This window comes from Salvelinus alpinus, chromosome 29, assembly GCF_045679555.1.
Source record: "Salvelinus alpinus chromosome 29, SLU_Salpinus.1, whole genome shotgun sequence".
Lineage (NCBI taxonomy): Eukaryota > Metazoa > Chordata > Actinopteri > Salmoniformes > Salmonidae > Salvelinus > Salvelinus alpinus.
In genome coordinates this window covers 35,105,848-35,128,972 of record NC_092114.1, presented here as the reverse complement: position 1 = coordinate 35,128,972, position 23,125 = coordinate 35,105,848, and the positions used below count along the sequence as shown (strand labels likewise).

Genomic DNA, 23,125 nt, shown 5'->3' with positions numbered 1-23,125 from the left:
GCTTACCGTGGAGTGAGAGGGCGTCGTACTGGTCAGACACCGTGTTATGCGGTGGAGCGCACGGTGTCCCCAGTACGCGTGCTTAGCCCAGTGCGGGCTATTCCACCTCGCCGCACTGGTAGGGCTAGGTTGGGCATCGAGCCGGGTGTCATGAAGCCGGCCCAACGCATCTGGCCTCCAGTGCGTCTCCTCGGGCCGGCGTACATGGCACCAGTCTTACAAAGGGTGTCCCCGGTTCGCCAGCATAGCCCAGTGCGGGCTATTCCACCTCGCCGCACTGGCAGGGCTACGGGGACCATTCAACCTGGTAAGGTTGGGCGGACTCGGTGCTCAAGAGCGCGTGTCCTCCTTCACGGTCCGGTAATTCCGGTGCCACCTCCACGTACCAGTCCTCCGGTGGCAGCCCCCCGTACCAGGCTGTCTCTCCGGGTTCTCTCTCCAGTTGCTCTCATCTGCCCAGCGCTGTCTGAGCTGCCTGCCTGCCCAGCGCTGTCTGAGCTGCCTGCCTGCCCAGCGCTGTCTGAGCTGTCTGCCTGCCCAGCGCTGTCAGAGCTGCCCGTCTGTCCCGAGCCGTCAGAGCTGCCCGTCTGTCCTGAGCCGTCAGAGCTGTCCGTCTGTCCCGAGCCGTCAGAGCTGCCCGTCTGTCCCGAGCCGTCAGAGCTGCCCGTCTGTCCCGAGCCGTCAGAGCTGTCCGTCTGTCCCGAGCCGTCAGAGCTGCCCGTCTGTCCCGAGCCGCTAGAGCCATCCGCCAGACAGGAGCAGTCAGTGCCGTCCGCCAGACAGGAGCAGTCAGTGCCGTCCGCCAGACAGGAGCAGTCGGTGCCGTCCGCCAGACAGGAGCAGCCGGTGCCGTCCGCCAGACAGGAGCAGCCGGAGCCGGCCAGCCAGGATCCGCCAGAGCCGGCCAGCCAGGATCCGCCAGAGCCGACCAGCCAGGATCCGCCAGAGCCGGCCAGCCAGGATCCGCCAGAGCCAGCCAGCCAGGATCCGCCAGAGCCAGCCAGCCAGGATCCGCCAGCCAGCCAGGAGCTGCCAGAACCATCTGTCAGTCCGGTGCTGCCCCTCAGTCCGGAGCTGCCCCTTAGTCCGGTGCTGCCCTTTAATCCAATGGGGTTTATATGGAGGGTGGCCATTGGGAGGAGGCCACGGAAGCGGGGATTGACTACGGTGGGGTGGGGACCACGACCAGCGCCAGAGCCGCCACCGTGGACAGACGCCCACCCAGACCCTCCCCTAGAGTTTATGGTGGTGCGCCCGGAGTTCGCACCTTAAGGAGGGGGGGGGTTCTGTCATGTTCCTGACCTGTTTTCCTTTGTCTTGTATTTATTTAGTTGGTCAGGGCGTGAGTTGGGTGGGTTTGTCTATGTGTGATTTTCTAGGTTGGGATTTTGTGTTCGGCCTGGTATGATTCTCAATCAGAGGCAGCTGTCAATCGTTGTCCCTGATTGAGAATCATACTAAGACAGCCGGGGTTTCACGTGTGTTTTGTGGGTGTTTGTCTTTCGTGTTAGTATTCGTGCCACACGGGACTGTTTTCGGTTGTATTCTATTTGTTATTTTGTTTCATGTTAGTGTTCAGTTTCGATATAATAAATCATCATGAGCACTACCCACTCCGCGTATTGGTCCGATCCTTCTCGCCTCTGATCGTCCGAGGAGGAGGAAGAATATGACAGCCGTTACAGTAGAGGTCATGCTTCAGGCAGCAATGGCAAACATTTGTGCAAAAAAAAATCTGATTAAATTCTAATCATAACCCAAATGTTGACACAACTCATTCCTCTGACGAGAGAGCCAGTCTTTCCGACTTGGGGTCGTATCTTTATTGGCTTGTGTCCAGAATATTGATGCCGTTCTTTTCAAAGTCATACCGGAGCTTATGCAGCTCCTCTAGTCGCCCTGTGATGATCATACTTCAGGACTTTCTCCAGTATTCTCCAGTATCTTTAACAGACAGTCAGTCAAGTTTGGAGCTCAGCGTATCCGGCCTGATGAACAGCACAGTGGGGTAACAGACCATCAGTTTCTTGATGTCAACTTACCAACAGCCGAGAGATGCCAGCTTCTCCTGAAGCCTCTTGATGTTTCTCTTCAGGTACTCGTTAGAGAGGTCCAGGATTTCTGCCCAGGCACCCCCTGCAGCAGAGCCAGCAGCTCCGGGTCACTCATCTTGAAAGAAGCCTTAGGAAGTCAATGTTTGCCTTCACCCTCTTGGTGCTGTGGATGAGGATGTATAGGTTTCGAGAAACCACCGACTTGGCGAACTGCCCAGGGTCCTACCCACCCAACTCGGTGCACACGTCTTCCAGGAACTCCACCGGGGGTGGTTGAGCTCGACACTGTTGGAGACGGTCCGCAGCGCCGTGGTCAGTAGGTGGTGGAGGTCCTTGGCGTTGAGGCCCAGCGAGCCCAGGAACACAATGTTCTTCAAATCAAATCTCCAGGTTGTTGTTGCCGCTCGAGGAGGACTCGGGCGAGCGGTCCAGAATGCTGATGATCTCACTGTCGCTCTTGAAGACACTCCGCCACATCGGCCAGTGTTGCTCCAGGTGCTCGCCCGAATAAGTGATGGCGCATGGGTACCAGAGGATGATGCCTGTCACCACTTTCCGGCTGGCGCCTTTGCCATGGAGGAAGTGAGCCAGACCTTGCTCATTGGTGATGACCTTGTGGAGCACACCCGGTTGGCACTGGTGCCCCATCTTCACGTCCACCACATGAAGGTCAAGCTCTCCAGCAGGGACTCATTCTCAAGTCCCACTGAAGGCTTTGAGTCGCTGACATTTGGAGTGACGGTGCAAAGACCCCTGGGAAGACCGACAGAGGTCAGCTGGGCAGGAGATGCAACAAAGTGGCTAAAAGCTGGTACAGGGTTCTGTGAAGGCCTAGCAGAGCCTGGACTCCCTGCATTAATGTAATCTTCAACACGGTCGAGACATGACATCAGACCTAAAGGAAAAAATACAAGATAATATATCAATCAATTCTACCTCCAGACCTCCAGTGAAATCTAAATCCAAGATGGCGTAGCAGTCGGACGTGTCTTTGTCTTGTCTTGTCCCGTGTAAATAGTCTTCGTATTTTTCGTATACATTTCGTATATATTTTAATTTCACTTTCCATCTAGGAACTGAATATACATTCCTACATTCCGCCTCACCCAATGTGGTACGGACCTGCTATTTTTTTATACTTTAGAACCGTAACCCCAATCAGAAGCTAGCCAGATAACTAGCTACTAGCTAGTAGTCAGTTAGCCACTGCTGCGGTCTTCACCCTCAACTCGGACACAGCCAGCTTCAATACCGGGCCAATACCTGCCAGTCTGCAAGCGCGATATCAACCCAGAGCATATAGGACTGCTTTTTCTCTACCACATCACCGGATTCCTGATGCAAGCTCTGGACAATTACACCGTATCATCACAGCTAGCTAGCTGCAACCGAGTGGCTACTACTGGCTAACACCTCTGTCCCGAAGCAAGCACCAGTTAGCCTTGAGCTAGCCTCGAGCTAGGCCCATCTGCCGGCTAGCCGAAGAGGTCTACCAGCGAATTCTTGGGCTACAATACCTCTTTTGCCAATTGGACTGGACCTTTTTTTTTTTTTTTTTTTTTTGCCGACACAGAGCCCTGCCAATCCATCACAACTGGTCTAAATCAGCTACAAGCTAATTTAGCAATTTTTTTGCCGCTGCTAGTAGCTCTTACCTTCTGCACAGACACCAACCCTGTTATTAGCCTGGATATTACTCACCAATTTACCAGCATCGGACTGTCTTCGACACCGGATCCTGCGAATCCTGAGCCACTACTTCTGATCCTCACAGCTAGCTTGCAGCTAGCGCAGCTAGCGCCACTGCCACGAAGCTAGCACCAGTTAGCAAACACAATTCTACAATTCACAACCTCTCTTTCGCCATCCGGCTTGGACTCTCTGTCGACACGACCACGTCTGAGCAGACCCCCTCCGTCTGAGCAGACCACCCCCCGGGCTACTAACTTTAAACGCCGCGTGCTAGCTTAGTGGAGGCCTCCCTGCTCCATCTACGGCTGCCCCCTGGACACTATGATCACTTGGCTACATAGCTGATGCATGCTTGACTGTCCATTAATTCACGGTACTCCATTCTGTTTATTTGTGTTTTATCTGTCGGCTCTGTGCTTTAACTCAGGATCTGTGTGTAGTTAATCCGACCCTCTCTGCCTAGTCGTCGCCATTTTTACCTGTTGTTGCTGTGTTAGACTAGCACCCTGTTATTGCTGCTGTTATCTTACCTGTTGTTTTAGCTAGCTCTCCCAATCAAGACCTGCAATCACTTTATGCCTTATTGTATGTCTCTCTCAAATATCAATATGCCTTGCATACTGTTGTTCAGGCTAGTTATCATTATCATTGTTTTGGTTTGCAATGGACCCTGTAGTTCCACTCTCCGTACCTCTGATACCTCCTTTGTCCCACCCCCCACACATGCGGTGACCTCACCCATTGAGACCAGCATGTCCAGAGATACAACCTCTCTTATCATCACCCAGTGCCTGGGCTTGCCTCCGCTGTACCCGCGCCCCACCATACCCCTGTCTGCACATTATGCCCAGAATCTATTCTACCACGCCCATAAATCTGCTCCTTTTATTCTTTGTCCCCAACGCTCTAGGCGACCAGTTTTGATAGCCTTTAGCCGCACCCTCATCCTACTACTCCTCTGTTCCTCGGGTGATGTGGAGGTAAACCCAGGCCCTGCATGTCCCCAGTCACCCTCATTTGTTGACTTCTGTGATCGAAAAAGCCTTGGCCTCATGCATGTCAACATCAAAAGCCTCCTCCCTAAGTTTGCCTTACTCACCGCTTTAGCACACTCTGCCAACCCTGATGTCCTTGCCGTGTCCGAATCCTGGCTTAGGAAGGCCACCAAAAATTCTGAGATTTCCATACCCAACTATAACACTTTCCGTCAAGATAGAACTGCCAAAGGGGGAGGAGTTGCAATCTACTGCAGAGATAGCCTGCAAAGTTCTGTCATACTTTCCAGGTCTATGCCCAAACAGTTCGAACTTCTAATTTTAAAAATTAATCTCTCCAGAAATAAGTCTCTCACTGTTGCCGCCTGCTACCGAGCCCCCTCAGCTCCCAGCTGTGCCATGGACACCATCTGTGAATTGATCGCTCCCCATCTAGCTTCAGAGTTTGTTCTGTTAGGTGACCTAAACTGGGATATGCTTAACACCCCGGCAGTCCTACAATCCAAGCTTGATGCCCTCAATCTCACACAAATCATCAAGGAACCCACCAGGTACAACCCTAAATCCGTAAACATGGGCACCCTAATAGACATTATCCTGACCAACCTGCCCTCCAAATACACCTCTGCTGTCTTCAATCAAGATCTCAGCGATCACTGCCTCATTGCCTGTATCCGCCACGGGTCCGCGGTCAAACGACCACCCCTCATCACTGTCAAACGCTCCCTAAAACACTTCTGCGAGCAGGCCTTTCTAATCGACCTGGCCCGGGTACCCTGGAAGGATATTGACCTCATCCCGTCAGTTGAGGATGCCTGGTCATTCTTTAAATGTTACTTCCTCACCATATTAGACAAGCATGCTCCGTTCAAAAAATGCAGAACCAAGAACAGATATAGCCCTTGGTTCACTCCAGACCTGACTGCCCTCGACCAGCACAAAAACATCCTGTGGCGAACTGCAATAGCATCGAAGAGCCCCCGCGATATGCAACTGTTCAGGGAAGTCAGGAACCAATACACGCAGTCAGTCAGGAAAGCAAAGGCCAGCTTTTTCAAGCAGAAATTTGCATCCTGTAGCTCTAACTCCAAAAAGTTCTGGGATACTGTAAAGTCCATGGAGAACAAGAGCACCTCCTCCCAGCTGCCCACTGCACTGAGGCTAGGTAACACGGTCACCACCGATAAATCCGTGATAATCGAAGACTTCAACAAGCATTTCTCAATGGCTGGCCATGCCTTCCTCCTGGCGACTCCAACCTTGGCCAACAGCCCCGCCCCCCCCGCTGCTACTCGCCCAAGCCTCCCCAGCTTCTCCTTTACCCAAATCCAGATAGCAGATGTTCTGAAAGAGCTGGAAAACCTGGACCCATACAAATCAGCTGGGCTTGACAATCTGGACCCCCTATTTCTGAAACTGTCCGCCGCCATTGTCGCACCCCCTATCACCAGCCTGTTCAACCTCTCCTTCGTATCATCTGAGATCCCCAAGGATTGGAAAGCTGCCGCGGTCATCCCCCTCTTCAAAGGGGGAGACACCCTGGACCCAAACTGTTACAGACCTATATCCATCCTGCCCTGCCTATCTAAGGTCTTCGAAAGCCAAGTCAACAAACAGATCACTGACCATCTCGAATCCCACCGTACCTTCTCCGCTGTGCAATCCGGTTTCCGAGCCGGTCATGGGTGCACCTCAGCCACGCTCAAGGTACTAAACGATATCATAACCGCCATCGATAAAAGACATTACTGTGCAGCCGTCTTCATCGACCTGGCCAAGGCTTTCGACTCTGTCAATCACCATATTCTTATCGGCAGACTCAGTAGCCTCGGTTTTTCTAATGACTGCCTTGCCTGGTTCACCAACTACTTTGCAGACAGAGTTCAGTGTGTCAAATCGGAGGGCATGTTGTCCGGTCCTCTGGCAGTCTCTATGGGGGTACCACAGGGTTCAATTCTCGGGCCGACTCTTTTCTCTGTATACATCAATGATGTTGCTCTTGCTGCGGGCGATTCCCTGATCCACCTCTACGCAGACGACACCATTCTATATACTTCCGGCCCTTCCTTGGACACTGTGCTATCTAACCTCCAAACGAGCTTCAATGCCATACAACACTCCTTCCGTGGCCTCCAACTGCTCTTAAACGCTAGTAAAACCAAATGCATGCTTTTCAACCGTTCGCTGCCTGCACCCGCACGCCCGACTAGCATCACCACCCTGGACGGTTCCGACCTAGAATATGTGGACATCTATAAGTACCTAGGTGTCTGGCTAGACTGCAAACTCTCCTTCCAGACTCATATCAAACATCTCCAATCCAAAATCAAATCAAGAATCGGCTTTCTATTCCGCAACAAAGCCTCCTTCACTCACGCCGCCAAACTTACCCTAGTAAAACTGACTATCCTACCGATCCTCGACTTCGGCGATGTCATCTACAAAATAGCTTCCAATACTCTACTCAGCAAACTGGATGCAGTTTATCACAGTGCCATTCGTTTTGTTACTAAAGCACCTTATACGACCCACCACTGCGACCTGTATGCCCTAGTCGGCTGGCCCTCGCTACATGTTCGTCGTCAGACCCACTGGCTCCAGGTCATCTACAAGGCTATGCTAGGTAAAGTGCCGCCTTATCTCAGTTCACTGGTCACGATGGCTACACCCACCCGCAACACGCGCTCCAGCAGGTGTATCTCACTGATCATCCCTAAAGCCAAAACCTCATTTGGACGCCTTTCCTTCCAGTTCTCTGCTGCCTGCGACTGGAACGAATTGCAAAAATCTCTGAAGTTGGAGACTTTTATCTCCCTCAACAACTTTAAAAATCTGCTATCCGAGCAGCTAACCGATCGCTGCAGCTGTACATAGTCCATCTGTAAACTACCCACCCAATTTACCTACCTCACCCCCCATACTGCTTTTATTTATTTACTTTTCTGCTCTTTTGCACACCAGTATCTCTTCTTGCACATGATCATCTGATGATTTATCACTCCAGTGTTAATCTGCTAAATTGTAATTATTCGATTTATTGCCTACCTCATGCCTTTTGCACACATTGTATATAGATTCTCTTTTTTTTCTACCATGTTATTGACTTGTTTATTGTTTACTCCATGTGTAACTCTGTGTTGTCTGTTCACACTGCTATGCTTTATCTTGGCCAGGTCGCAGTTGCAAATGAGAACTTGTTCTCAACTAGCCTACCTGGTTAAATAAAGGTGAAATAAAAAAATAAAATAAAAAAATAATAAAAAAAATAATAGTAGACAACCAAAGTCTACTGACATCATTAATGATTACACTGATCAAAGTCAAGCTACTTTGCGCCTTCTCTAAGCAGGATGAGAGATCATAAAGATGCAAGCTGGTTTCGCCAAAGAATTCATTCACTTTCTAGGCCCTCAGTTTGTGGGCTGTTCATGGCATGACAAAATGGAATAGTGAAATGCAACCAACCAGGATAGAATAGCAACAATTCATAATTTAAAACAGGGCCTCACAATTATGCACCATTGCAGTAGCTTCTAGTTATGATAAATCTGTATTACATTTTTTAGTTAACCTTTATTTAACTAGGCAAGTCAGTTAAGAACAAATTCTTATTTGCAATGACGGCCTACCTCATCCAAACTCTAACGACACTGGGCCACCCTATGGGTCTCCCAATCACGGCCGGTTGTGATACAGTCTGGAATTGAACCAGGATCTGTAGTGACACCTCTAGCACTGAGATGCAGTGCCTAACACGGAACCCAAACCGTGTGCGCCATCGTGCATAAATTAATTTTGTCCCCCTACACCAAACGCAATCACTACACGCAGGTTAAAATATCAAAACAAACTCTGAACCAACGACATTAATTTGGGGACAGGTCGAAAAGCATTAAACATTTATGGCAATTTAGCTAGTTAGCTTGCACTTGCTAGCTAATTTGTCCTATTTAGCTAGCTTGCTGTTGCTAGCTAATTTGTCCTGGGGTATAAACATTGAGTTGTTATTTTACCTGAAATGCACAAGGTCCTCTACTCCGACAATTAATCCACACATAAAAACGGTCAACCGAATCATTTCTAGTCATCTCTCCTACTTCCTGGCTTTTTCATCGTTTAATTTATTTGGTGATTGGCATCTGCACTTTTACCAAGACAACCGGCAAAACATTTTGTCTTTCAATCACCCACATGGGTATAACCAATGAGGAAATGGCACGTGGGTACCTGCTTCTATAAACCAATGAGGAGATGGGAGAGGCAGGACTTTCAGCACGATCTGCGCTAGTGCGCGATGAAAAAAGGATATCCCTGCCGGCCAAACCCTCCCTAACCCGGATGACGCTAGGCCAATTGTGCGCCGCCCCATGGGCCTCCCGGTCGCGGCCGGCTGCGACAGAGCCTGGGCTCGAACCCAAAGTCTCTGGTGGCACAGCTAGCACTGCGATGCAGTTTACAATATATTTTAATTGTTTCTTGGAGACAACTAAAGTTAGCTTGCTGTAACTTAACATAGCTCGCTAGCTAGCTGCTTTTTACAATGCTGGAATTAGCTTGCAAAAAAACTGAATAATTAAATACAATTACATTTCAATTTACTCTGTCCTTATTCATGGGTGAATTTGAGAGAAAAAAAATCTAATGGAACATAGTATAATTAAACAGAAAATCCAAACCCGGGTCTGTTGTAGAAACATTCCTCAGCGAGGTCAATTCCTCTCTGCTTACCTCATATCAAAATTAAAGATCCCCCAAGTTCTTGCTTTTTTTTCAAGGTATGCCACACCTGCAGGACTTTTATTTTGACATGAGGCAAGTAACCGGAGAGAAAGTGAGTCTACAACAGACCGGTCCCACGTTTGGAAAGTCTGTATAATTTATGTTCTATTAGATTATTTTTCTCAATGTCCCCATGCATAAGAACCAAACCTACGGACAATCAGCAGGGTATAAATTGAAATTTGAATCTTATTTAATTTATGGCAGGATATTCCGTTTTTTTGCAGGCTAATTCCTAGTAACGCTCATTTATACTGAGCCAAAACTATAAACAGAACATGCAACAATTTCAAGATTTTACTGAATTACAGTTCATATAAGGAAATTAGTTCATTTAAATAAATTCATTAGGCCCTAATCTATTGGGCTCCCGAGTGGCGCACCGGTCTAAAGCACTGCATCTCAGTGTAAGAGGCATCACTGCAGTCCCTGGTTTGAAACCAGGCTGCATCACATCTAGCTGTGATTGGGAGTCCCATAGGGCGGCGCACAATTGGCCCAACGCCGTCGGTTTGGCCGGAGTAGGCTATCATTGTAAATAAAAATGTGTTCTTAACTGACTTGCCTAGTAAAATACAAATATTTTGCATGGGTGGGGCTGGAAGGGCATAGGCCCACCCACTTGGGAGTCAGGCCCAACCAATCAGAATTAGTTTTTACCCCAAAAAAGGGCTTTATTACAGACGGAAATACTCCTCAGTTTCATCAGCCTTCCGTGTGGCTTGTCTCAGACGATCCCACAGGTGAAGAAGTCGGATGTGGAAGTCTTGGGCTGGCATGGTTACACGTGTTCTGCGGTGTTTAGTTCGGTTGGAGGTACTGCCAAATTCTCTAAAATGACGTTGGAGGTGATTTATGGTAGAGAAATGAACATGCAATTCTCTGGCAACAATTCTGGTGGACATTCCTGCAGTCAGCATGCCAATTACATGCTCCCTCAAAACTTGAGACATCTATGGCATTGTGTTGTGTGACAAAACTGCACATTTTAGAGTGGCCTTTTATTATCTCCAGCACAAGGTGCACCTGTGTAATGATCATACTGTTTAATCAGCTTCTAGATATACCACACTGTCAGGTGGATGGATTATCTTGGCGAAGGAGAAATGCTTTTCTCCTATGCTTTTTGTGCATATGGAACATTTCTGTGATCTTTAATGTTGCATTTATATTTTTGTTCAGTATAGTAGTATGTTAATGCTAGCGTTGCTAAGAGCAGCTACCAGCTAGCTAGCTAACTACTCTCCCATTGACAGTGCACGCTTTGTTTGTACCACATTGTAAATGCTTTTTCAATAAATGTATTTGATATGTAGCTAACTACCTAAACAAGAAATTATTAAAGCAATAAGAGGGTGTGGTATATGGCCAATATACCACAGCTAAGGGCTGTTCTTAGCCACAATGCAAAGCGGAGTGCCTGGACACAGCCCTTAGCGGTGGTAAATTGGCCATATATCATAAACTGGTTACCAACGTAATTAGAGCAGGAAAAATACATATTTTCTCATACCGATGGTATACGGTCTGATATACCACGGCTGTCAGCCAATCAGCATTCAGGGTTCAAACCACCCAGTTTATAATGAAGAGTTTGGTTTCTCCTCTACCACACACTGCATGCCATTTCCCAATTACCAAAGAACGAGGAGAAAGCAGGCAGTTTGTTTACATTCAATTCACTTCAGCGCTCAATCACTGTGGGTGGACGTGCAGTTTGTAATGCCATGCAATATATAGCAATACACTAGATGGCGCCATTCACTTTCCATAAGAGGTTAATTGGTATAAACAGAATATTTGTGTTATTCCTGCCTCCTTGGCGGGTATTTATACACATTTCTGTAATTCACCCTGCATTTTCTGTCAGACTTATAGGCTATAGTTGGCTTTCTTTACCATATGACAGAGTTGTATAAGCGTAAAGTTATGCTGCTATATGTTTAAAGGCCCAGTGCAGTCAAAATTGTGATTTACATGTGTTTTATGTATATGTCCACATTATGAGGTTGGGATAACACTATGGAATTGTTAAAATTATGATAATGCCCTTTGAGTGTAAGAGCTGTTTGAAAAGACTGCCTGAAATTTAAGCCTGTTTTGGTGGGATGGAGTTTTGGCCTGCCTGGTGACGTCAATAAGAAAGAGTTTCAAACCTTTCCACCAATAACAGCTAGTTTTCAGATTTCCCCTCCCCACTCAGATCACTCCCAGACAGATCTATCAAAATTCTTGCTTGAGAAATTGTTCTTTGCTAAGAAGCTATTTTGGTTAATCTGTGACAATTTTAATTGAAAACTATCACAATAAGGTACTTAATTGTTACCTAGAAAATGTTTTGATATTGATAAAAACTGCTGCATTGGACCTTTAATAACTAAACTGTGTCTGTAGCCCCAAGGAAACAAAATAGGCCTGCCTTGGAGCAGCTTTTCAGTCATATACAAACACTTTGCAAGTACATTCACTTGACTCTCTAAATAGAATGAAACAGGAAGGTCCATCCTTGTGTCCTTGCCTAAGTTATACTCATCTAAATTGGGGCTCCCTAGTAGCACAGCGGTCTAAGGCATCGCATCTCAGTGCAGAGGCGTCACTACAGACCCTGGTTTGATTCAAGACTGTATCACAACCGGCTGTGATTGGGAGTCTCATAGGGCGGCGCACAATTGGCCCAGTGTTGTTAGGGTTTGGCTCGGGTAGGCCGTCATTGTAAATAAGAATTTGTTCTTAGCTGACTTGCCAAGTTAAATAAAGAAACTATTTTAATAAATTCCAGGTTTGAATGATTCAAGTGTTTTACTGTTGATCATGGTGTTCAAGGGGTACAATGGCTGGAATGCACTTGAGATGGTCACCTAGCCTAACCACAGATTTATTATTATAAGAATATCTTTGATAAATGTCAGAAACTCCTTGTGTATTAATGGCCATCATGACCCATGACCTCTCCAATCAGCCCATCTCAAGGCTGGAGAATGAGAACTATCAAGGTGTTGTTTGGTATTGGACGACGAGGCACAAAAGGCCCTTGTACTTTATTCATACCAACTTTCCAAGTTTCTATTGTCATGTGCACAAGTACAGTGAAATGCCTTTCTATTCCATTACCGCAGCACGCCACTGTCAGCTGTCCACTTCAGTTCCAATCGATGAAGCTCAAGGGTGCACCAGCAGGAAGAAGTATCAGCCTCCAACTCTTCACCTAATTTATTTTGGAATTTCCACCAGATACCTTTTGGTTACTGACCCAATGCTTTTTACCACTAGGCCGCCTGCCAGCCCAGTGAAAAAGGTTGGAATTCAGTTCATAGAGAGCATAGAGAGTTTATTTCTGTTTGCTTGATGTATGGCTTCTGTATTGGTGATCCAGAAATGCACCACACCAATACATTTGGTTCCAAGATGGCGTAGCAGTTGGACGTGTGTTTTGTCTTGTCTTGTCCTGTCCTGTCCTATGTAAATATTGTTTTTCCGTATATATATTTCGTATATATTTTTATCTCACTTTCCATCTACGGACTGAATATACTCTCCTACAACCCACCTCACCCAATGTGGTACGGATCTGCTATTTTTATACTTTAGAACTGGAACCCCCATCAGAAGCCACTGCTAGCGGTCTTCACCGTTAACTCGGACACCAGCAAGCCTCAGCTCGGTAAATACCTACCAGTCTGCACAGCGCGATATCAACCCAGAGCGGATTCCTACCACAAGCTCTGAACCTTTACACCGGATCATCGCAGCTACAGTGGTTCCTCCTTTAAAAGTTGCGTCAAACTGCGACACACCTTGCATGCTGCTGGAGCATACTGTGGCACGTCACTTAATTCTCAGCCATTTCTTCTGTTACTGCAAGTTATTGCTAGTTTGACCACCAGGGGGCATCTTTGAGAAGCATTTGATAGAATTCCGTATTGGCATTACCAGAGAATTTAAAACCTTTTTTGTAATAACATAGTATATGGGATTGATTTTAAGAAATTTGGCTTAATGAATTTGATTAATATTATGGTGTTTCCATTCAGAGAAAAATTGTCAGTTTGTAAATTCAGACCGTTTCGCTCTCGGAGCGCACGCTGGACGTTCGGGCCGAGGAGTAGGGTTTATTTGAGCGTTCTGGCGATACAACGGCAGTCAAGGACCCAAGCTGACGTTGGCTAGCTACTTCCAGACACAAATGAGACCAGTCTGACCATTTTACTCGCCCTAGTAGAGCTGGTAAGGCAGTTCTCGTGTTAACCAGAGCGTTGGTGACTGTAAATGTGCTGCTGGAAACAATTTAATTGCGCCTTTTTTCCGACATTTACTGACACCAGCCATATCCAACGGGTGTTGAGCGCTCGTAAAGTAATTATTCTGCGCTCTGGTACACTCAGACGAGAGTGCTCTGAAATCCGTATAGATAGTAGGTTGGACACATGACATTTTTAACAACGTTCTTTTCTGATAAAAACTAGTTCATTGCATCCGCCGTGGAGCCCAGTTTCATAATATGACCATATTTCCCAGCTGCTTGCCGTCGTTTTGAAGTAATGGCGAAAAAACAGGCCTTATTTTAGTGCATTTTTCACCCTGCCAGCTCCTATTAGTTCTATTGAGCACCGTGGCACCAACTCGCCTTCCGAACGTTCTATTCCCAGCTTATTGTTCAAAGTCACAATGCCTGCTTCGCTATTGTTGGCAATGAGACATGCTCACTTTGTTTTATAGTTCAAATGTAAACAAACTAAAATAATATTGGAACTCTGCGGCCTTCCCATTGTTTTCTATGGGGGAAATATAGGCATGTCTGTCTATTTCATCAAATATCTCGCAATGTGTATATTTAGATTTTTTCAAGTCGGGTGTAACCGATGTGAAATGGCTAGCTAGTTAGCGACACAAAGGAAGTCAAAGCTACACCTACGAAGATGGCATCTCAGGTAAGCAGCACTGGGCTGTATTGACGTATCCTAAAAATCTGCTGCTTTAGATTGAACGGTCATATCTCAGTTATTGTGTTCATATCTTTACTTCCAGAGAGCGAGCTGATCAATGGGTCGAAAATATAGATATTGCCAGATGTTCACTGTCCGAGGAACAGGCCGTGGAAGCTTTATTGCTGGCAAAAGTGTCCATAACCAGAGGTAATTAAACTGTTTTGTGTTATTTTTCTCCATCTCTGCCTGTCTTGTTGTAGCTGTCTCACATGCATTAATTAAAAAACCCTTAATTAAGATGTCAGCTGCTAATTTTCAGATTTTACACCACATGAACACAGCCATTTTCACTGGACTATCTGTTGCTGCCAAGTCATGATTTCCCTGGGGGTTAGCCTTGCAATAACCAAGTGGTGAGACACATAGCTCTCTATATTTAAATGTTTCAGGTAGGTGTCTCCATCACATACAGTATCTTCTATTGACATTATCTTCTATTGTTTGTCCTCATGTGTCTGTTTTTCAGCATAAAGTACTCTGTAGCCACTTAGTGTGGACACCAGGTGAGACCACACACACAATAACAGTCTCTCTTCTTCACTTCATCCCTCTCCCCCTTCTCCCTAAATCCTCTAGGTTAAAATGATATGCATAATTTTTTTCCTGTATATATGAATTACAAATCAATCATGTTTCTAGTCTATTGCATTGTTATCATGTGTAATCATTGATGTCCTTGGAGCAGGAGTGGTAAACACTGTTGAAGTGTATAATTGTAATACATACATGCAGACACAGCATCATTCAAATAATGTAGTTTGATATGACTGAAAAAGAATGTCTCAGAGGTTCATACCTGAACAGCACCTTTATTTGCCAAGGAAGAGTACATGATCAGTGAATATATTCAATGTACAGGCTACAATGTGGGAATCTCATGCGTTGTAATAACTAAAGTACACATGTATATAGGACTTGCATCCTTGGCACAATAAAGTTATTATACTATACTCTATCCATAGGCTTCATTAATGCCATTCAGACTTGAAGTTGATACAACAACTATGATAGCTGAGGTTCATAGATTGGTATGAATATTAGATCAGAAACTAACGTTTTAGGGTCCATACACAGATCGGCTACATACTGTAGCAAGCTACATATCCATAGGCATACAGTTATTTTTATCCTCCACTACACAATAAGCAAGTAAATAGTTAGCTAGCTATGTTACTTTAGCTGCATTGCAAGGCAAGCTTACACAATTGTACATTCAATTTGCAGTAAATGCTTTAGCTAGCTAGATTCTTTACATCCACTGTTTCACAAGACGACAGCCTGGTTTGATGGTTTTCTCAGGAGTCCCTAAAACATTAAACAACACAAATTACAAATTAATTATCCTAACACTAGCTAGCTGACTAATGTTAGCAAGTCAGATAACTTGCTAAATAGCGTTTTTCGTAAATTAACTTCATGACAAAACAATATGCACAAACGTTTGTCTCTACATTAACGAACATATTCCTCTCAATTGTAAATGTTTTGCTTGACTCGTTATGATGTTATAACAACTTACATCTGGTTCCACCGTAATGTTTTGTCAGCCATCTTTGTTGAAGAACGCCACAACGCCACAAGCTGTCCTACAATCTAAGCTAGATGCCCTCAATCTCACACAAATTATCGAGGAAACTACCAGGTACAACCTTAAATCTGTAACCATGGGCACCCTCATAGATATCATCCTGACCATCCTTGCTCTCTAAATACACCTCTGCTGTCTTCAACCAGGATCTCAGCGATCACTGCCTCATTGCCTGCATCCGTAATGGGTCTGCGGTCAAACGACCACCCCTCATCACTGTCAAACGCTCCCTAAAACACTTCAGCGAGCAGGCCTTTCTAACCGACCTGGTCCAGGTATCCTGGAAGGATATTGACCTCATCCCGTCAGTAGAGGATGCCTGGTTGCTCTTTAAAAGTGCTTTCCTCACCATCTTAAATAAGCATGCCCCATTCAAAAAATGTAGAACTAAGAACAGTTATAGCCCTTGGCTCACCCCAGACTTGACTGCCCTTGACCAGCACAAAAACATCCTGTGGTGTTCTGCATGAGCATCGAATAGCCCCTGCGATATGCAACTTTTCAGGGAAGTCAGGAACCAATATACACAGTCAGTTAGGAAAGCGAAGGCTAGCTTTTTCAAACAGAAATTTGCTTCCTGTAGCACTAATTCCAAAAAGTTTTGGGACACCGTAAAGTCCATGGAGAATAAGAGCACCTCCTCCCAGCTGCTCACTGCACTGAGGCTAGGAAACACTGTCACCATCGATAAATCTACGATAATCGATAATGTCAATAAGCATCTTTCCACGGCTGGCCATGCTTTCCACCTGGCTACACCTACCCCGGCCAACAGCTCTGCACCCGCACCCCCTGCAGCAACTTGCCCAAGCCCAAGCCCCCCCCCCCCCCCCCCTCCGCTTCTCCTTCACCCAAATCCAGACAGCTGATGTTCTGAAATAGCTGCAAAATCTGGATCCCTACAAATCAGCTGGGCTAGACAATCTGGACCCTCTCTTTCTAAAATTATCCGCCGAAATTGTTGCAACCCCTATCACCAGCCTGTTCAACCTCTCTTTCATATCGTCTGAGATCCCCAAAGATTGGGAAGCTGCCGCAGTCATCCCCCTCTTTAAAGGGAGAGACACTCTAGACCCAAACTGTTATAGACCTATATCCATCCTGCCATGCCTTTCTAAAATCTTCAAAAGCCAAGTTAACAAACAGATCACCCTTCTTGGGACACTGTTAACAAACCTCCAAACGAGCTTCAACGCCATACAACACTCCTTCCGTGGATCCAACTGCTTTTAAATGCTAGTAAAACTAAATGCATGCTCTTCAACCGATTGCTGCTCGCACCTGCCCGCCCGACTAGCATCACAACTCTGGACGGTTCTGACTTAGAATATGTGGACAACTACAAATACCTAGGTGTCTGGTTAGACTGTAAACTCTCCTTCCAGACTCACATTAAGCATCTCCAATCCAAAATTAAATCTAGAATCGGTTTCCTATTTAATAACAAAGTCCCCTTCACTCATGCTGCCAAACACACCCTCGTAAAACTGACTATCCTACCGATCCTTGACTTCGATGTCATGACTGCGATGTAAATGACTGTAAATGACTTGACTGCGATGTAAATGACTGCGATGTCATTTACAAAATAGCCTCCAACACTCTACTCAGTAAACTGGATGGAGTCTATCACAGTGCCATCCGTTTTGTCACCAAAGCCCCATATACTACCCATCACTGCGACCTGTATGCTCTCGTTGGCTGGCCCTCGTTACATATTCGTTGCCAAACCCACTGGCTCCAGGTCATCTATAAGTCTTTGCTAGGTAAAGCCCCGCCTTATCTCAGCTCACTGGTCACCATAGCAACACCCACCAGTAGCAAGCACGTGCTCCAGCAAGTATATTTCACCATGCATCCCCAAAACCAACACTTCCTTTGGTCTCCTTTCCTTCCAGTTCTCTGCTGCCAATGACTGGAACGAATTGCAAAAATCGCTGAAGCTGGAGACTTATATCTCCCTCTCTAACTTAAAGCATCAGCTGTCAGAGCAGTTTACAGATCGCTGTACCTGTACACAGCCAATCTGAAAATAGCACACCCAACTACCTCATCCCCATATTGTTATTTATCTTCTTGCTCTTTTGCACCACAGTATCTCTACTTGCACATCATCATCTGCACATCTATCACTCCAGTGTCAATGCTAAATTGTAATTATTTTGCCTCTATGGCCTATTAATTGCCTTACCTCACTACTCTTCTACATTTGCACACACTGTACATCGATTTTTTCAATTGTGTTATTGACTGTACTTTTGTTTGTGTAACTCTGTGTTGTTGTTTTTTGTCGCACTGCTTTGCTTTATCTTGGCCAATTCGCAGTTGTAAATGAGAACTTGTTCTCAACTGGCCTACCTGGTTAGATAAAGGTGATATAAAAATGTTTTTTTGTTTGTTTATTATTGTAAGCAATGGTTATTTATTTAAGCCTTGAATGCATTTTTTATTTTATTCAGTCCAAATCACAGCCTTTTATTATTTTTTGCTCAAATGCATTTGTTAGGGAATTCTGTTGAGACCTCATAGGGCAGCAGTGGTCATCTGATACGACTATGCATTGTTGTCATTCATCAGCCCGGCTTTTAGCAGGCTTGGGATCCTCAAGACTAAATCAATAGGGAAAAAGATCTGAGTGACCAACACTAATGTTCCATAACCTATTTATCAGCCTCTTCTCAGCTTCACTTATTCTTTATTCCAAGAAACAAACAATCTCAACCAAAACAACCCAACCGTTTTACCATCAAAATGCTTTTGTCTTTGTGGACTCACTGTGTTAGTTTCCTGATCTATTTGTTGATGCCCTGCAATTGTGGTGGTGCTTGGGTTACTGTGCCACTGACATAGTACTCCTCAGAGCCATCCATTATTAAAGGCCAAAAACATTCTGATGGGCAGCAGGTCTTGCTGAAGGTACTGCACAGACAACAAAAGCTCACAGGTGGGAGCTGAACACCTTTATTTGGGATTCAAAGTGGGTAGCTAAAGATGTCAAAGAGAAGATGGGTGGAATTCAAGATCTGCCAGACCATAAGCTGCACAGCTCCCATCAGCCGAAGACACAGACCACCTTCTCCTGCTGCTGCCGGTATGTAGGTGTCAGTCTGTATAGAAGCTTCAAAGGTTTGTTTTTTCTTTTCTGCGAGCTTTCTTGACCTAAATCACATTTACAATGCTGAATATCAGGGGTTGCCATCATGGCTTCCCAGCACAATGGAGAATCCAGAGAATTTCCCTAAATGCTATAAGTGGTATAACTTGTGATTGGGTTGGGGTGGAAGCAATGAGCGTAAATGTCAAATAGACATGTTCTATGACTGTGACCCAAATCAAATTTTATTGGTCACATACATGTGTTTAGCAGATGTTATTGCGGGTGTAGTGAAATGCTTGTGATTCTAGCTCCAACAGTGCAGTAATAACTAACAATTTCACAACAATACACACAAATCTAAGGAATGGAATTAAGAATATATACGTAAATATATGGATGAGCAATGTCAGAGCGGCATAGACTAAGATACAGTTGAATAGAATAGAATACAGTATAGACATATGAGATGAGTAATGCAAAATATGTTAACATTATTAAAGTGCCTAGTGTTCCATTTATTAAAGTGGCCAGTGATTTCAAGTCTATGTATATAGGCAGCAGCCTCTAATGTGCTAGTGATGGCTATTTAACAATCTGATTTCCTTGAGATAGAAGCTGTTTTCAATCTCTCTGTCCCAGCTTTGATGCACCTGTAACCTCACCTTCAGGATAATAGCCGAGTGAACAGGCAGTGGCTCGGGTGGTTGTTGTCCTTGAATATATTTTTGGCCTTCCTGTGAGATCAGGTGCTGTAGGTGTCCTGGAGGGCAGGTAGTTTGCCTCCGGGGATGCGTTGGGCAGACCGCACCACCCTCTGGAGAGCCCTGCGATTGCTGTACCAGGCGGAGATACAGGATGCTCTCTAATCATATGGAGAGACCATATTTCATTTGATTTAAAATAGATCTGGTCATTTTAACTGGGGCAATGTGAAATGAATCCTGATGAGCGATTGTGCAACCCAGTGATCTTGTTTGCACCTCCACAGAAAAGAGAATATGTATTTACTCATGCAAATGATTTCAATCTATAATCAATATATATTTTTACTTGTGTACGCACAGTATGTTTCCCTCTGTAAAAATAAGAATAAAATAAACATTTTGAACTGTGAGTGACATTCCGACGTTCCCAAAGGGGCGTAGCTGAGGAAAACAGCCACCTACGTGACGTCATCACAATCAGTCTCGTGTTTACGTGGAGAACATGGCGGCGGAGATGTGGCTGTAGCGAGGAGTCTGCTCCTAATGCGAGTTCGTCGCAGTGATTTGACACCATTACCAAACAAATTTAATGTCAGCAGACAGACACTTTCCCCACAGACTCTGGGCGTATTCGCTGACACTTCGCATGAAGCCCCTTTCCTCTTCTCTCAGCCACAGGGACAACGGTAATGGAAGACGAGGAGAGGCAAAAGAAGCTCGAGGCCGGCAAAGCAAAGGTATGATAGCACTATTAGCTAGCTAGCCGTGGTCAATTCTTTCTCTGTGTTTCAAACGTTTCTACTAGTCAACCTTGGGAACAACAGTTATTGCTGCGCGTGCTCAGTAAAACATTGTCTTGTATAGTTTCATTTAGTAGCTGTTTTGGGAGCACCTTCCGTGTTCCCGTCCTTGTCAGCTGTCACTACTAGAAAACATGTCCCCCAATGTGGATGACAGCCCGGGAGCTTGGGTGTCTGGGTTAGCAAGCTAGCCGGACTTCCTTTGTCATGCGACCCAGCCATTGGCATGTCATAGAAACGTGCTGTTTCCTCCTAAAATATACCAGTTTTGAAGAAAAGTATGAATGTTAGCCAGCTAACCAGTTCAGCCTTTACGGTCAACGTCAGGTTTTATTAGTCACGTGATTTAAAAGGTTGAGATGATTGTGACAGGTTTTTCAGGACATGCCCCAACTCAAATGGTCTCATACATACTTTTTTTTTTTTTATAGCATACTAACGTTACACTGTAACAACCAGTGTTATTAATAAGTTTAACTGAATAATGTAAAACAACTTCTCATGTCATGCAGAAGGGATGGATGTCACACAAACTCTGCATACTGTTTCAATGTATGTATTATTTCAACCATCATTGCATTTTCAATACAATTTCGAAGTATCCAGTGAACTGGTACAGTATTTTATTAGGATCCCCATTAGCTGTTGCAAAATCAGCAGCTACTCTTCCTGAGGTCCACAGTAGCCTACTTGTAAGATGATACGATAACACACTGTCATAGTCAACTGAGAAGGATGATGAAAATCACTTCCCTGCTTTAGTCTAAAAATATATAAAGGTACTTGGAGGCAGATGGAAGGAAAGTAGACTGGACTCTTACGGCAGGTTCTTTCAGAATTTGAGGTTACTGACCTTTGCAGTGTCATTCCTCTGCCTTAATCCCTTGACGAGTTTAGGCCCTAATGCACAATAACATGACTTGACACCACTCCACCACCCATACCTATGACGCCAGAGGTTTATTTTGAGTCAGTAGTATTTATGCAGTATTTGAAGAGAAGGCTAGATGCTATTGAAAGGGAAATCACTTTGTCACCACACCTGACACTATTTTGGAAGGTGCTAATCAAAACTAGCCTATAAATTGACTAGATTATATTTAAATGCTCAGTGATGTTAGCAGTAAGGATTTTGAATGAGACATGTCTTTCTGTAGCCAACCTGTGATGATTCAACTCCGACTACCGTAGTAAGCATAGGAAGGCCATATGGCTCTTTACCATAGTCATACAGAGTTTGGGAACAAACATTCAATAACAATCTAGCTAGGCTAATTTGCATTCTTTATGATGTAATTGTCTTGCAATGATATGTGTCAATATGACCAAACTGTTTGTACAACCCTGTGACACTATGACTGACCTGGTCACCCACATGTAACTTGGTTTTACTCCCTACTGTCATCACTTATCCACCTGTCTTTGATTTGCCATTGACTTAACTTTACTCTTGATCATTGATAATCATTGGCATGAACCTTGAACAAAAATGTCAGATTTATAGGCTTTCTCCAGCCAGGTGAACTGTATGGAATTAGCAATAGATGAAGAGGATTTAGGCCTACTGGTCCTATTGGTTTAAATGTGTTCAGTTGTTTGTGATGGGTCTTGGCATACGAAGTCTGATTATTTTGTAAGTCAGAAATTTAAAGTTGACCTCTTGTCTATCAAATCCGAACACCAATTTTTACTTGACTGGCATTAAGTTCTTCAGGGGGTGGTTGCAAAAGTATAGGCCTAGGCCATCTAAGATTCAAAGAAATGTAATGACTCAGATTCTCAATTGGGAAAGGTCTGTCCTCTCCTCGGCTCATCTGTCCTCCTCTCCTCCGTGACCCAGAAACCGATAAGTGGTCAAATGATTGAGGAGTGTGTTAATTCGTTAGTAGGCTAACGGAGTGTTCTCCCTCCTCGATTACCTACTTCGGTAGAGGATACACGAGTATCATCCCGGCGGCTAGCGAGGAAGAGTTTTAAAATCCGCCACACCCTCTTTGAATCAGCTGTTGTTTTCTCGAAGGAGAAAAACATGTACACATTTAAAAAATGATACACTACTTATCCTTTTATCTTTATCTATCTCTATTGCACAACTAGATAAATTCGTTTTCATCACATTACACATTTATTTTTAAGATATGATAAATATAATTTGCCTGATGACGCACGAGTGGAGAAGGATTCTCATTTCATACGAGCGCATTTCCTCGCCTCCGCTCCTCGACTATCTTTTTCAAAAGGAGGAGAGGTCGGACCAGAGGAAACGAGGAGTCGAGCAATACCAATTGAGAGTCTTCCTATAAACCATGGATGGGCAACTACAGTCCTCTGGGGCCTGATTGGTGACACACTTTTGCCCCAGCTAACACACCTGACTCCAATAATCAGCTAATCCTGATCTTCAGTTTAGAATGCAATTAGTTTAATCAGT

The 23,125-nt window shown here is 45.0% G+C and overlaps 1 protein-coding gene and 1 pseudogene across 9 annotated transcripts in view; one reads left to right on the top strand and one right to left on the bottom strand.

Annotated features, from left to right (window-relative positions):
- Nucleotides 1–2,038: 2,038 nt before the first annotated feature.
- LOC139558900 (transcription termination factor 1, mitochondrial-like) lies at nt 2,039–2,944 on the bottom strand (annotated as a pseudogene).
- A 17,366-nt stretch (nt 2,945–20,310) lies between these two features.
- Nucleotides 20,311–23,125, top strand: part of LOC139558578 (A-kinase anchor protein 9-like) — a 139,444-nt gene continuing 136,629 nt past the window's right edge. For all 9 annotated transcript variants that reach the window (XM_071373793.1, XM_071373795.1, XM_071373789.1 and 6 more), the window contains exon 1: nt 20,311–20,631. In XM_071373793.1, coding sequence (XP_071229894.1) covers nt 20,584–20,631 — 48 coding nt within the window. In that variant the 5' untranslated portion in view covers nt 20,311–20,583. The remainder of the gene's footprint in view (nt 20,632–23,125) is intronic.